The 14,535-nt window shown below is 34.1% G+C and overlaps 1 protein-coding gene across 3 annotated transcripts in view; it reads right to left on the bottom strand.

The window, feature by feature from the left end:
• Window positions 1–1,129: 1,129 nt before the first annotated feature.
• LOC102804126 (myoferlin-like) overlaps window positions 1,130–14,535 on the bottom strand; it is a 79,894-nt gene continuing 66,488 nt past the window's right edge. For all 3 annotated transcript variants that reach the window (XM_085504141.1, XM_085504142.1, XM_085504143.1), the window contains 3 exons: window positions 12,384–12,565; window positions 7,389–7,498; window positions 1,130–3,632 (listed from right to left, as the gene is read on the bottom strand). In XM_085504141.1, the coding sequence (XP_085360267.1) occupies window positions 3,452–3,632; window positions 7,389–7,498; window positions 12,384–12,565 (473 nt within the window). In that variant the 3' untranslated portion in view covers window positions 1,130–3,451. The remainder of the gene's footprint in view (window positions 3,633–7,388; window positions 7,499–12,383; window positions 12,566–14,535) is intronic.

The following is a 14,535-nucleotide window of genomic DNA, read 5'->3' as shown; positions in this document are numbered from 1 at the left end:
TATGCAAATTAGGTAATTAATATTGCACATATTTTTACCCAAAACTAATCAAATCTGCGCATTAGTTTGGAGCATCTGTGTGCCAAGTTTCATTAAAATCCAATGAGTGGGTTCTCTAGATATCAGTGGAACAGTCATGGAACAGCTAAAAATCAGCTAATTATCATGCAAATTAGGCATTGGTCCAGAGCATCTATGCACAAAGTTTCATTAAAAATTGATGTATGGTTCTTGAGATATCAGTGGAACAGACGGACACACATACTTGTATTGCTATATGTTCCGAGGACTTCATTGGATTAACTTTTAATATAGTTGAATTAACTTTTAATATAGTTGCGATATGAACTCGATTAAAACGCGTTCCTATATAGGATTGCGTTTTAATTGGAGTTTAATTAAACAAGAGTTGAATATCCCGTGACTGAACATAGAAATGTTTGCGAAGTAGACACACTAACTGCAAAGACTCCCTTTTTGTGCTTCGCACACGGGAGTCAACAATGGCGTTGTGTAGGCTTTGCGCTGATTCACCGGGACTCAAGAACAGAAGAAGGTCTATATTTGTTGACATGTTTCCAAATTGTTTTATTCCAATGTTGAAATTGCTTGTAGGTAAGTGAATGATGGAATGTCTAAATATTTGTGCAAACCTTAATTCAGTGAACTGACAAAACTGTTGTAACATATCAGCTTGCACCGGTCTTCGTTGCAACAAACGCATCATTTTCCTCGGATACAGTACTAAGCGCTTTCTTTTGATAGTCAGTAAACTCGTTCACAGAGAAAAAGCTAGCAACACAATGATTTCTATATTCCACCATTTTAATTTTACCAAGTATTAATATGTGTCGTTTCTATCGTGAGTTCTGATTGGGTAATGCAAATGAGTCCAAGTGAATCTTATAATCGCTTGAGGATGTGCGACATACAGTAAATCGTGGTGAAATCTGCCAAGGGTTAATATTGAGACTTCGGCCGAATAAAAGGTGTTTGGCTGGCAAAGATGTGGTTTAATAATCAGTGGGTTAAGCTCGTTCACCTGGGTATAGTAGTGGTTTGATAAGTTTGATAATTAGAGGTATGAAGAGTTGACTTGTTCACAAATAAGCAAACATGAAACATCTAATGAAGTTCAAAGTTATGAAATTTAATTGATAAGAAATCAGAAGAAAAGACTCACCTTTGTAAAATATTGAGATTCATTGTGAAGAAAATATTACATTGCAGTGCAGTAATTACACATTAAAATGACATGAATATTTGACATCTGCACATCCAGTAAAAGATTTCTTAGAGATTTGTTAAACTACCAGATTGCATACTGTCATGTACACATCACCATTTATGACTGCAATACTCTCCAGAGATACGGTATAATAAAATATAAATGCAGTGCCCGCTAGTTACAGAGAATTACCCCTAAGACACCATCAATCAGACCATTCAATACTGCATGTAAGTGATGTATATCTAAACAAAAACTACCTTTATTTTTACACAATATCATCAAATTTATCCTACTATATTGTTAGAGAAGTGAATTGTCATTAAAAACTTTTCCATGCCAGCCGTTCAATACCACATAGCATTGATATTAAACTGGTATGACAAATATCTTCATTTAGTATTCAACCCAAACTCGGTCTAATAAATGAAAGTTTGTAAATGCAAACATTATTAATGCTTTCAAATTAGTCACTACTTCAGAGCATTTTTGAAATTCTGGTTGACCTTGCTAATAAAAATGGTAAACCTGAATAAAAATAGAAAATTAAAAAAAGTAGGTTTAAAAAAAAAATACTTAGACACATTGGTTATTCCCTGAAGACCTGACAAAAGCAGTGCATCCACTGATGGTGACTGTGTTGAGACCAAGGTATCTCTACTAACGGAACAAATGTCATGAAACAAAATTTTAAAATGTGTGTAAGGTGCTAGGGCCGATAAATATACCTTAATATACAAGAAATTGTAGCAAGTAATAGAAATGAAAACGGAAATAAAACCAGACGTTTCAAACAAAGTATTCATTCTGAATGATAAGATAAATATAGAACTGGATAGAGTGTCCACATATTCATATTTATCATACAAGGTTATTACGAGAATACCTCAAAGTATACACGAAGACAGTACAGCTGGACTATTGACTGATGCGCAGTGGAGGTCGGTATGTGGCGTCTGTCTGAGTGTTTACTTTGAGGTATACTCATAGGTATAACCTTATTATTATACATCTTTTCCTTCCAGAGATACATCATGTGAATGTCGAAATCCAAAAGGTTTAGAACAGATTCAGCAAACTTCTTCGTGTTGAGTCCTGTCAAACCCTGATGGCAGCCATGTTAGTTTTTATTATCAGAGAAAGCTTATGCGCGTAATCGTTCCTTATTTGGAATTTGCATTTCCTTATATGGTAGGATGAAAATACCCAGTAAAATTACGGCACGCTGTAACTTAATGGCATAAAGGTGACAGATGTATAATAATACTGTATATGACATGACTTTAATGTTGTGCTTGTTTTATATTCAGTTAACCATATATATGTATTATGTATTCGCTATGTGATTTTGTGTTACTATACTATAGTATTATAGACATGTAAATGTACAATACATGCATGTATAAAGTAGACATGCATTGTGGGAAATGGATTCCATACATGGTATATAGTTTCAGGATACAGAGCTTTATGATAGTTAGTATAAGTTTATCTGATGTCTATAAATTACTAAATAACTCAAATTCTAATGGATGTACACAGTTAAAATCTGGAATCAAAATACTTTCAACCTGGTATAAACAATGCAGGAGTTAAAATATTGCTGAACACTTTCACCTCAAAAAATAAAAAAATTCAACATGAGTTAATGCAAAGTACAAAAGAGTGAAATCGTTCTCAGAAAATTCAAGTAGATTGAATGTAACTTGTTAAAAACATTGATAATACTTTAAAATCAGCCACATACATTGTATAGTGAAGTATATTTAATATATTGACATAATACAGAATAAAATAATTTTTTTTTTAAAAAGCCAGACATATTTCAATTAAGTTATTGCAAAACTGACAATAAATTTTTTCTAAAAAACAATTAAAGCTTGCATAATTTCAATATCATTAAAAATGTAATTTTTGTAAGTATTTGTAATTAATAACAGAAAATGTAATATAATGATTCTCTCAGTGAATCAATTTGAATAAAAGTAAAAAAAGAATCTTCCAGCGATTGTTGAATTTAAAGGATCGACTACGTATAAAGAGATTGTCATTCTGAATTGTTATACAATATTTAATGATAACAAATAATTGCATTTGTCACTGGCTGACAGCCACAGTAATATTATTTACAGTAAAACTGTAAAATGTGAGAGTTTAAAAACAATGGTCTATACTATCAGCCTCAGGGGAAAATAACTGAAGGTGTTGGGCAAACATGTAACATCAGTTACCCACAATCTTTCTTGATATTTCTCCAGGGAAGGCATAAACAAAGAGAACAATGAGTAATGCCAAGAGAAGGAATCCAAAAAATCCCAGAATGTACCATTTGTAGTTTCTCCATATAATATAACGTAGACTCTTGAATGGGTTGGTTAACCAATTGAAAGACGTAGCTGGGCGACTGAAAACAAAAACAAGTCATTGAAAATTACACAGTCCCTGTTAAATTTGTTAAAGTTCTCTTTGTGCTCGTCATATTAAAGTGAAGGGGTTGTCGCGAGCATGTCCTTGAAACTTGAGTCCCGAGTGGCGTATACAACAGATTGTTTATTTACATTAAATTCAAACACGTGTTGCGGGACGACCCCTCCGGTTTAAGACATAGCAAAGAAAAAACATAGATCACAAGTGAAAGCATGTCCAAGTTATCACATTTTAAAGAAACAAGATGGTTGCCAGTCGGCCATATTTTATCAAATTGAATTGATCAAATTGAATTGACATGTACATGTATCCATTTATGACATGCTAAATATCAATGAAAATGATACATGGGTGACAGAGATATAGCAATATGGCTAAAAATAAAAACAGCCGTTATTCTGCCATCTTTGATCTGAAACAAAGTGACATGTATGATGTATGTGCCAAATACGAATGAAAATGGTACATAAATCTTGGAAATATAGTAGTAAGGCAAACAAATCAGATGGCTGTCAATCGGCCATCCTTGATCCGATTTTAAAACAAATTGTCATGGACATGTATCATAACATGTATAAATTATGTGCCAAATTTGAATGAAAACTGACAAAGCATGTCCAAGATACCACATTTAAAAAAACAAACAAGATGCCTGATGGTCGGCCATCTTTGATCCAATTGCAAAATAAATTGTCATGAACATGTATCCTAACATGTATAATCTATGTACCAAGTTTGAATGAAAACTGACAAAGCATGTCCAAAATACAACATTTTCAATAAACAAGATGGCTGCCAGTCGGCCATTTTGAATCGAATACATTGTAGCTTAACCACTGCATGTGCATATGTCCCACATAAAGTACTAGGCCAATGCAAAGAATGAACGAAATCGATCCAAAGGATTCTGAAATATGACTCCAGGCGCACACATGCACGGACTGACACACGAACGGACGAAGACCGAAATATAAGTCCCTGTTTTTGGACTTCGTCCAAATGGGGACTGATAAAAAAGATTAATCTGGATCAGGATTATATATACACTCATTGATCATATCATCAAATTTCAGAAAAATTGAATAACAATTATTTTAAAAACTTCTCACTTAACTGCTGATGCTAAATCAAATCATGGCAAATGTTCTTTGTTTACAGAACTGACCAAAATTATTGTAATTCAAACACAAGAAAATTTACAAATGTAACTTAATTGGTTCTCACAGCATAAAATAATAGAGAATTGATGTTATCATCATGAAATGAGAAAATCTGACTGAAGTCAGCTAGAGGTCCTACACCTAAAATATCAAAGCAATCAGGCCACTGATTTTTAGTAAGAAATCAAAAATTAAATTGTTATTAAACATAGTTAAACTACACTTGACTTGCCCTGTATGTGTAAAGATGGGCAGATCATAGCATAGGGTGGGCAGATCATAGCATAGGGTGGGAAGATCATAGCATAGGGTGGGAAGATCATAGCATAGGGTGGGCAGATCATAGCATAGGGTGGGAAGATCATAGCATAGGGTGGGAAGATTATAGCATAGGGTGGGCAGATCATAGCATAGGGTGGGAAGATCATAGCATAGGGTGGGAAGATCATAGCATAGGGTGGGCAGATCATAGCATAGGGTGGGCAGATCATAGCATAGGGTGGGAAGATCATAGCATAGGGTGGGAAGATCATAGCATAGGGTGGGAAGATCATAGCATAGGGTGGGAAGATCATAGCATAGGGTGGGAAGATCATAGCATAGGTTGGGAAGATCATAGCATAGGGTGGGCAGATCATAGCATAGGGTGGGAAGATCATAGCATAGGGTGGGAAGATCATAGCATAGGGTGGGAAGATCATAGCATAGGGTGGAAAGATCATAGCATGGGGTGGGCAGATCATAGCATGGGGTGGGCAGATCATAGCATGGGGTGGGCAGATCATAGCATAGGGTGGGAAGATCATAGCATAGGGTGGGAAGATCATAGCATAGGGTGGGAAGATCATAGCATAGGGTGGGAAGATCATAGCATAGGGTGGGAAGATCATAGCATAGGGTGGGAAGATCATAGCATAGGGTGGGAAAATCATAGCATAGGGTGGGAAGATCATAGCATAGGGTGGGAAGATCATAGCATAGGGTGGGAAGATCATAGCATAGGGTGGGAAAATCATAGCATAGGGTGGGAAGATCATAGCATAGGGTGGGAAGATCATAGCATAGGGTGGGAAGATCATAGCATAGGGTGAGAAAATCATAGCATAGGGTGGGAAGATCATAGCATAGGGTGGGAAGATCATAGCATAGGGTGGGAAGATCATATCATAGGGTGGGCAGATCATAACATAGGGTGGGAAGATCATAACATAGGGTGGGACGATCATAGCATAGGGTGGGAAGATCATAGCATAGGGTGGGAAGATCATAGCATAGGGTGGGAAGATCATTTATGCATACAGATTAACCATATATATATAAGTTTAATAGTAATCACCTAATTAGAATGCAGAACAAAATGTGCAAGTTACATAATGACTTTTTAAAGAAACAATTTGAAGGAATTCAAAAGTAGCTGTAATGTAGAGTGTGCATTATGTATTCTGTATAATCTGACCTTTAAGTAATCACTATGGTATTATTAATTATCATGAAACAAATAAATAAATTAGTTAAACATCCCTCTCTAGTTTACAACATTTGCCACTACAATGATTTTCCCTTCACTTCATTATGGGCAAACCAAAAATGACAAAAACATCAATAAAACAAACTATGCATGGCACAGTCCCAACTATCAAAATTTATAGTTTTGTTTATAAACATGTCAGAGATGTCATGCTTGATTATGATGACTTTTTTAACATTGAAATGACTGACATTCAGTCATTTTGTATCTGATTGTCAAACAAGTACTTGTCCAATTTTGAGACATATAGCTCTGGAACAACATTAATGGAAAATGATTGACCATTTTGAATCAGATCATCAAACCAACACATCTGTATATCTATGACATGAAGTATAATGAATATATAAATTTTTGAACATAATCAGTCGAAGAATGTCAGAGATATAGCTCTAGAACCGCATTCATTAAAACAAAATGGCTGCCAGTCGACCATTTTGAATCCATCAAGGTCCCAGTAATGTAAATTTGAACAAAATCCATCTGTAAACACCTAAGATCCGGTTCTGGAATGCCAGAAATGCTTTATTTCAATGATTTTCAGCACAAAATGGCCGCCATTCGGCCATCTTGAATCAGATTATGAAATATGTCTAAGGCACGTCTAAGATATAAGTCTGGACACACAGACGTACACACAAAGGTCAATAAGTTCTCGTTTTCGGATGGCTTCGGAACGGGGAATAATTAGAGAATTGTTTCAGAAGCTATTGTACATATGAGGTTATCAAAGAAATTCCCTATAAAATAGTGAAAGTCGAAAATACCATTTTTACCAAAATGACAAACATATTCACTAAAATTAGATAATTGAAGTTATTGTAATGAAATGAACGCATATTGAGAGGGGTCCACCTGTTTTTTTTTAAGGAGTCAAAAATAGTCAAAAGTATTTACTAAAAACAGAGAATTGAATTTTTGCCATGAAATGAACAAATTTAGGAGAAAATCATCTAAATTATGAAAGACAGGAAACTGGACACAGTGGCATTCAATTAATATCTATTTGCTTGACCTCTGCTCTATCATGTTTGTTTGTACTTACTTTGGTTCCTCCAATCTGGGGTTCATATTGGGTTCATCTCTGGCCGTGCCAGCAGGTCTTTCATCAGCCTCTTCTTCTGTCAGGATCTCTATCTCCATTTCAACTTTGCCCTAAAAACATTAACAGTCATACATTAATTGACAGTAAATGTAAGTCACATGCAGATACATGCAGTGAAGTACATTATAATAGACTGGCCTGTACTTTGAGCAGGTCAGCAAATCCTGGCATTAGTTTGGGACAATTCCACCTGGACTTTGCCAGTAATTAGTAATGTTGACCACTGATAATAGAACAATGGTTGGCAGAGGAACTTGAACACAATCTAACAATTTTAGCGCTCCTTATTTGTTTTACTATTCAGCCTAGTAAGAATTGTTCCCTATTTCACTGAGATATACAAATCTTGCAACTTATGTAAATCAGAATAACCAAATTTATACAATTAAAAATGAATCTCCACTAAACTAACTAACATGTAAACTAACAAGTGTATGTACTGAATACTAAATTATTAAAATCTTACTTAATTATTTTGACAATTTTGCTGTCATTCACACATGTGCATGCACTACTAATAGAGCAAATACAGTATATAAAATAAATTCATCTAAATATCTCTAATACACATTTATTCACACAATATGGTCATTGTACTGTAAAATACTTTATTTTAGCTGGAATTAATTTTCACTGAAAAAACTTTTATATGGACTTTATTTTCACTGGTTTTTGATGAGTTGAATAAGAAATATAAGAAAAGGTATTTTTACCGAATCATCCCTTCAGTGAAAATAGCAAAAATAAAGTATTTTACAGTAATATGTCACATAACGCAACTATACTGTAAATATATAATATATATATAGTTGACATTTGATACTCCAAATATTTGATTTAATTTGAGGTCATCTACAACAATATAATTTAAGTTTTTAAAAAAATATTCAGAAAACCATTTGACCAATACTGAGATTTTGGTGTCACTACAGATAATAGTAATTTTGAAATTATTTGAGCATTGTCCAAAAAGCTTACAAATGTTGAAAATAAAAAATCACAATCTTTCATTTGAACTAATAATTTTCATTCATTAATATTTTATGAATAATTTTTCATTGAATGGTTGAACTGGTTACTAGTGTCAACACATTAGAACCATGTGGTTAGATTGAATGCACTTTTCCCATAGGTTTATCAGTTACGCGATGTACATGCATGTGATGTGACCATCTTATCAACTTTCTGGCAGGTAACATTAACAATCATCAAGTCTTATCACTACAATGACACCACCCTTGTTGATATTTAGTCACAATTAACAAGGCATCAATGCTATAGTTAATTCGTTTTGCAGACACGGAATTGAAATAAGCGTAATCACTAAAATTGCTTAATCAAAATCACTAAAAACACATACATTATCTAAAGTAAGTGTTGATTAGAGCAATAGCACTGTCAATGAACTTAGCTCTATATCGGCAGCCAGTCAGTAAACATGGTTTGACAAACACATGTGATATGACAAATAAGTTCAACGCAAACAATAGCAAGTGTCTGTTTAGATTTAAACTTCAGTTCTAAATATATTTTGTTTATTTCATCAATTGAACTTAGTACATTGTGTGTATCAAAATGTAACAAATCATCACCATGGAAACATGACTGGATTAAATGTGAACAAAACAACCTGACAAACATGTATATTCTGGCCAAATATTAATGCTATTTCCATTGTAAGCTTCAGATGAAGGCTTATTAAAACAAGCCATGCATGCATGGCACAGTCCCAGTTAGTTATCAAATTCAAGATATATAGTTTTGTTTATAATAATATATATTTGGAGCATAAATATTTCAGAGATATGGATTCAGAAGCTGATGCTTGATTATGATGATTTTTTAACATTAAAATGATTGAATTGTCCATATTGAGAAATATTGCTCTGGAACAGCATTAATTGAAACAAAATGGCCACCGGTCAGCCATTTTGAATACATCTAAATATCTATAACATGATGTATAACGAATATATAAAATTTGAACATATCAGTCAAAGCATGTCAGATATATGGCTTGAGAAGCGCATTCATTAAAACAAAATGGCCGCCAGTCAGCTATTTTGAATATGATCTGAAAAATAAAATGATGAGCATCAGGAACCCCAATGTCTAATGTATGTACCAAGTTTGAACAAAATCCACCCATAAAAGCCAAGATCCCTTTCTGGAATGCCAGAAATGCTTGATTTTTGATCATTGTTTAGACAAAAATGGCTGCCAATATTTGGCCATTTTGAATCAGATAGTCAAACCAATATATCTATGTCAAAATGTATAATGAATATATAAAATTTGAACATAATCAGTCAAAGCATGGCAGAGAAGTGCATTCAAAAAAACAAAATGGCCATTTTAAATTTGATCTGAAAAATAAAATGACGTGCATCAGTGTCCTACGTATGTACCAAGAATAAAATCCATAAATGCTTGATTTAGATGATTTGACCATCTTAAATCAGATCGTGAAACAAAATGATGTGCATATGTATAATATTATGTAAGATGTATGTGTGAAGTTTGAATGTGATTGGTCCAGGCATGTCGAAGATACAGGTCCGAAAGCACACACGCACGGACACACAAAAGTCAATCCATAAGTCCCCGTTTTCGAACTGTGTCCGAACAGGGACTGTTAAAAGTTTGTTTCACTCCATAGACCACCAATTTAAAAGATTCAGTGGGTGATAGTTTACTTATATTCAAAATTACAGTGCCCTCAATATAGTTCTGATGTCAGGGTAGAATGTCTTCATCAAAACAAATGTTTTCTATGATGAGATATTAGCTAATTGCCATGGTTGTTTGCGTTCCTACAATGTATATGGTTGTTGCCATGGCAATTACAATTGTTATCTGGATACAAAAATGACAGATGTGCACCCATGATACCTACATTGAACATATCAAAGCAACTGAGCTGGTAATTTTCAAGTTTGTACATTTTTCACCAAAATAGACAAAACTAATCATCATATCCCAATTACCACATTCCTATTATTATTCCTATCATGTCCCTATTATAGAGCTGACCATCATATCCAAATCATTACATCTCTACAAAGATTTTTTTGTCAAGAAAGTTTCTTCTTAATTTTTTCATCCCCTTTAATGGGAATTCACCAGGAAAAAAACAATGGTCTTTCAATCCAAATGAGACATCCAACAGAAGGCCTCAAAACAAGTTTATACTGCGGAGTGAGCAGTCAACTTATTTCTTCTGTGCTTAAAAACTCAATAACCCAAAGTGTGCATGGTGCAAGTTTGGTATTTACTTACAGATAAACGTCTGCGCTGTGAAATTATCATATATAGTATATATTAAGCAAAATTCAAATAAAACAGTAAACAGTGCCAAGTCTAATGTGGTATGCATCAACCCTGAATATGGTAATGTTATACTGATGGAGTTGTGATATTCCTAAATGATGCAGTATTATGCAATCTTTATGAAGTGCATTCACTGTGACAACTAAGTTTAGAGCAAACTATGAATACTGTAAATTGATTTCTCTATTTCAACACTAGAGGGCGTAAGCATGCATTGAAAAGTGTATTGGTGCATTTTATTTGCTCTTAGGCAACCTCTTAATCATTGGATAGTAATTAATTGGTACAATGGCTGTTACATCACAAACATTGATGCAAGCTAGAGGCAAAAGATGTTCGTCTCTGGATGCAATGGAACAAAGACATCACAGCAATGAATGACAATTACGTACATTTTAGTGTTTATAGTAACGAAAAGGAAATTTGTTATCACATGTATCATGTCTGTTTTCAAGTGATACAATTCAGTGGATATTTTTTATATCCTACCCTTGATATACAATAGGCTGTTAATGATCTGATTGGTGATGTCATCTACAAAATGTCAAAACATGATATATTATATTTTAAATAATTGATATACCAATAATTTTAGCGATTCACCAAGGTGCATTTTGTTGTCAATGTCGCAGATTTTGCAGTTTATAATTCTCACAACCTCAATTTAGCAGCACACAGAATTCATTTTCCTGATGAACCATTCACTAAATTCTCGTAACAAGTGTGAAAAGCTGCCGATTACTTGATACCAATGTGCTTCTCAAAAAAAAATTGTTCAGAGGTGTCTATAAATTGTCGGTGAACTTTAGTATTCAAGGAATGACATTCCTGTATGCAGATGAGATACAGAACATAAATTTGACATGCTCACATAGCGACATAAGCTGCAAAATATTTGGGATAAACTGGATGTCCAAGACCTGATTGTGTGATATATCCAATTTATTTACATGAAAATTACTACCCGGGTTCTAATATCACAGTCATTGGACATGCTCTATCTAATGAAATGTAATGATATATATTATAGTGTTGAAAATAGAAACTATAGCCACACAAACTTTCAGAGAGTGTTGGCAGGCAAACTTTTTAATTTTGAAGACAATTTTAAAATTACTGCAAGCTCCTCTATGCAAGTCAGTTACATCAATTAATTGTAGTTAAATATTATGGTCTCTTTTATCACAGGCATTCAGTAGTGCAAAACGGACTAATGATATTGAGTAATGTTATCTGATATGTGATGAACTCAGTAACAAAAGTGATGCTTGCTAATGAGAACCATAATACTACATAATCTTTGTTCACATTCAGTTTTACAATTTTTTCAGATTTCTACTCCAATAATGAAAATAAGCCAAGTCTCAGCAGTGATTAGTACACTAACTATGGCAAAAATAAATGGTACAACATCTCCTTCAACAATGATTGATATAGTATCTATGGCAACAGTAATTATTACAGTAACTATCATATGACAACTGTGATTGGTACAATAAGTACATTAACAGTGTATGGTATAGTAACTATGGCAACTGAGATTGGTACAGTAACTACATGAACAGTGCTTGAACAGTAACTATGAAAACAGTGATTGATACTCACAGCCAACTCCCTGGCCCCGGTTTCTTCATTGACACATGGCCACCATCCTTTCACACGTTTCTGTTCAAACAAGGACACCATGTTTTTTGAATTCCCTTGTGCATCTGGCAACATACTCATCTTACATTTTCCAGAGCTTTTGGCAGGTTTTGGCATATGATTCATGTTTAACTCTAATGTACCTAGAAACACAAATAGTTTTAGTATTAGCAATATCATCTCAATGTGTAATATAGCAGTCCCATTTTTCATTTTTGTATCATTTTGAATTTCTATCCATATACAGAATTTTATATTGTTCAGATTTGTTATCAATGATTTAAAATTCTGATTAAAATTTAGGAAAAACAGGAAGATTTTCAATGGAAAAAACTGTTCAGGAAAGGATTAAGGGGTAAAGTTGACAATGGCTGTTATGAACAGGAACTGCATGCTCCAGTATGTGAAGTATTAAATATAGAAATGGATTAATTTCAAAACTATTGTAGGAAGTCAACAAAAGATTCATTTCTGATCCAGGCATGTTTACTTGTATTGAAATGAACACATCTAAGTGAGGTCTACCCAAGCTACACATACACCATAGTAAAAAGTTGACACGAATGACAATGACGTACACGATAAACAATCACTAGTATGAGAAGCTCTGCTTGACAAAGTCAATAGTGAAGCTAAAAAAACAAGCTGAAATAGTGTGTAAATTAGAATAGTATAAACTGTACTTAGTTTCAAAATACGGATACTAATTAATATACACAGAAGAAGCTGTTAACAGACATTGATCTACACAAAGCAAAATGTACAAAATTTGATCTACTGTCGAAAGGGTTAAAGTAATTCGTTTTCTGCACTAAAATTAAAATTCATGAACATTTCGTTTAGAGGTTATTTATTTTTATTTCGCCACTGGGGGCGCTGTATTTTGTATTACCGCCGATGTACACAACACACCACTCGCATTCACGTCATTCAAACAGTGACAAACAATGTTCTGGGGTGGTAGTATTCATTTAATGTTTTTATTTTATTGTTAAAATATGTATTTACAGTCAATAAATATTTTTTAACAGAAATAGTAGCTAAAAACTTAAAAATAATTGTCTGAAATCTGAACCCTAAGAGTGACAGCACCGAAAGTTTTTAAAAACAAGTTCAGACATGATGTTTTCCTTTTGAATGTTATACTAGTAACACAAGACTAGTGAATGAAAATTTTATATATTCATCTGAATTCTGGTTTTAAAAATGAGACATTTTTGAACAACAGCAATATTCATATGACTGTCAACTTATTGCACATGTTTGCGAAGTGGCTTCAGTGCATCTGTAATGCCAGCAATGTGTGTGTACACAACTCTCGGCAACTTTCAATGGACTGCAATGGCTTCAACTAACCATTTAGCATGAAGTGGTTTTTAATTTTGAAAGACAAAGATTGACTTTGACATCGAAGTACCACGATTGAACGTTAGATTTCAGCGAATCCTTGAAAGGTTTGTTGACGGTATGTAGTCGATCGGTACAACAAACACAGTAGCAATTTTGTTGTCGTGTAGTTTAATTTTTCAAAAAATCTTCACGTCGATGTGCTCTGAATACATCAAATAATGCCATGGGTTTTTGTTTTTCAGGTAACCTCAGCTTCTGGTGTGTCGATGTCACATACGGAATGATAACAGTGTCTGAATACTGATGCATAGTTTTCCATATTTTTTACTTAGCAAAATGGCGGTCACACTGAGTGTGAACTGCTGTAATAATAGCGATAATCCTTGGACCTGTGTTGGCATTGAATAATAAATGCTCTTTGTTCTTATTAGTCCCCGTTCAGACGCAGTCCGAAAACAGGGACTTATGTTTTGCCCTGTGTGCGTCCGTCCGTGTGTCCGTGCGTCCGTGATCACCTGTATCTCGAACATGCATGGACCGATTAAGTTCAAACTTCACTCATACATCACACATTATATGAGACATATGCACATGCATTTTTTTCATGATCCGATTAACGATAGCCGAATAGCGGCCATTTTAAGGCCGAAAATGCATTGAAATCGCACATTTTCACCATTCCGGACCCGGATCTCAGTTATGCATGGACGGATTTTGTTCAAATTTGGTACATACATTAAACATAATAGGACCTTGATGCACG

The sequence above is a fragment of the Saccoglossus kowalevskii genome, chromosome 10, assembly GCF_978046115.1.
Source record: "Saccoglossus kowalevskii chromosome 10, keSacKowa6.1, whole genome shotgun sequence".
NCBI classification, from domain to species: domain Eukaryota; kingdom Metazoa; phylum Hemichordata; class Enteropneusta; family Harrimaniidae; genus Saccoglossus; species Saccoglossus kowalevskii.
The sequence above is the reverse complement of the archived record's forward strand: the minus strand, read 5'-3'. Positions and strand labels throughout refer to the sequence as shown.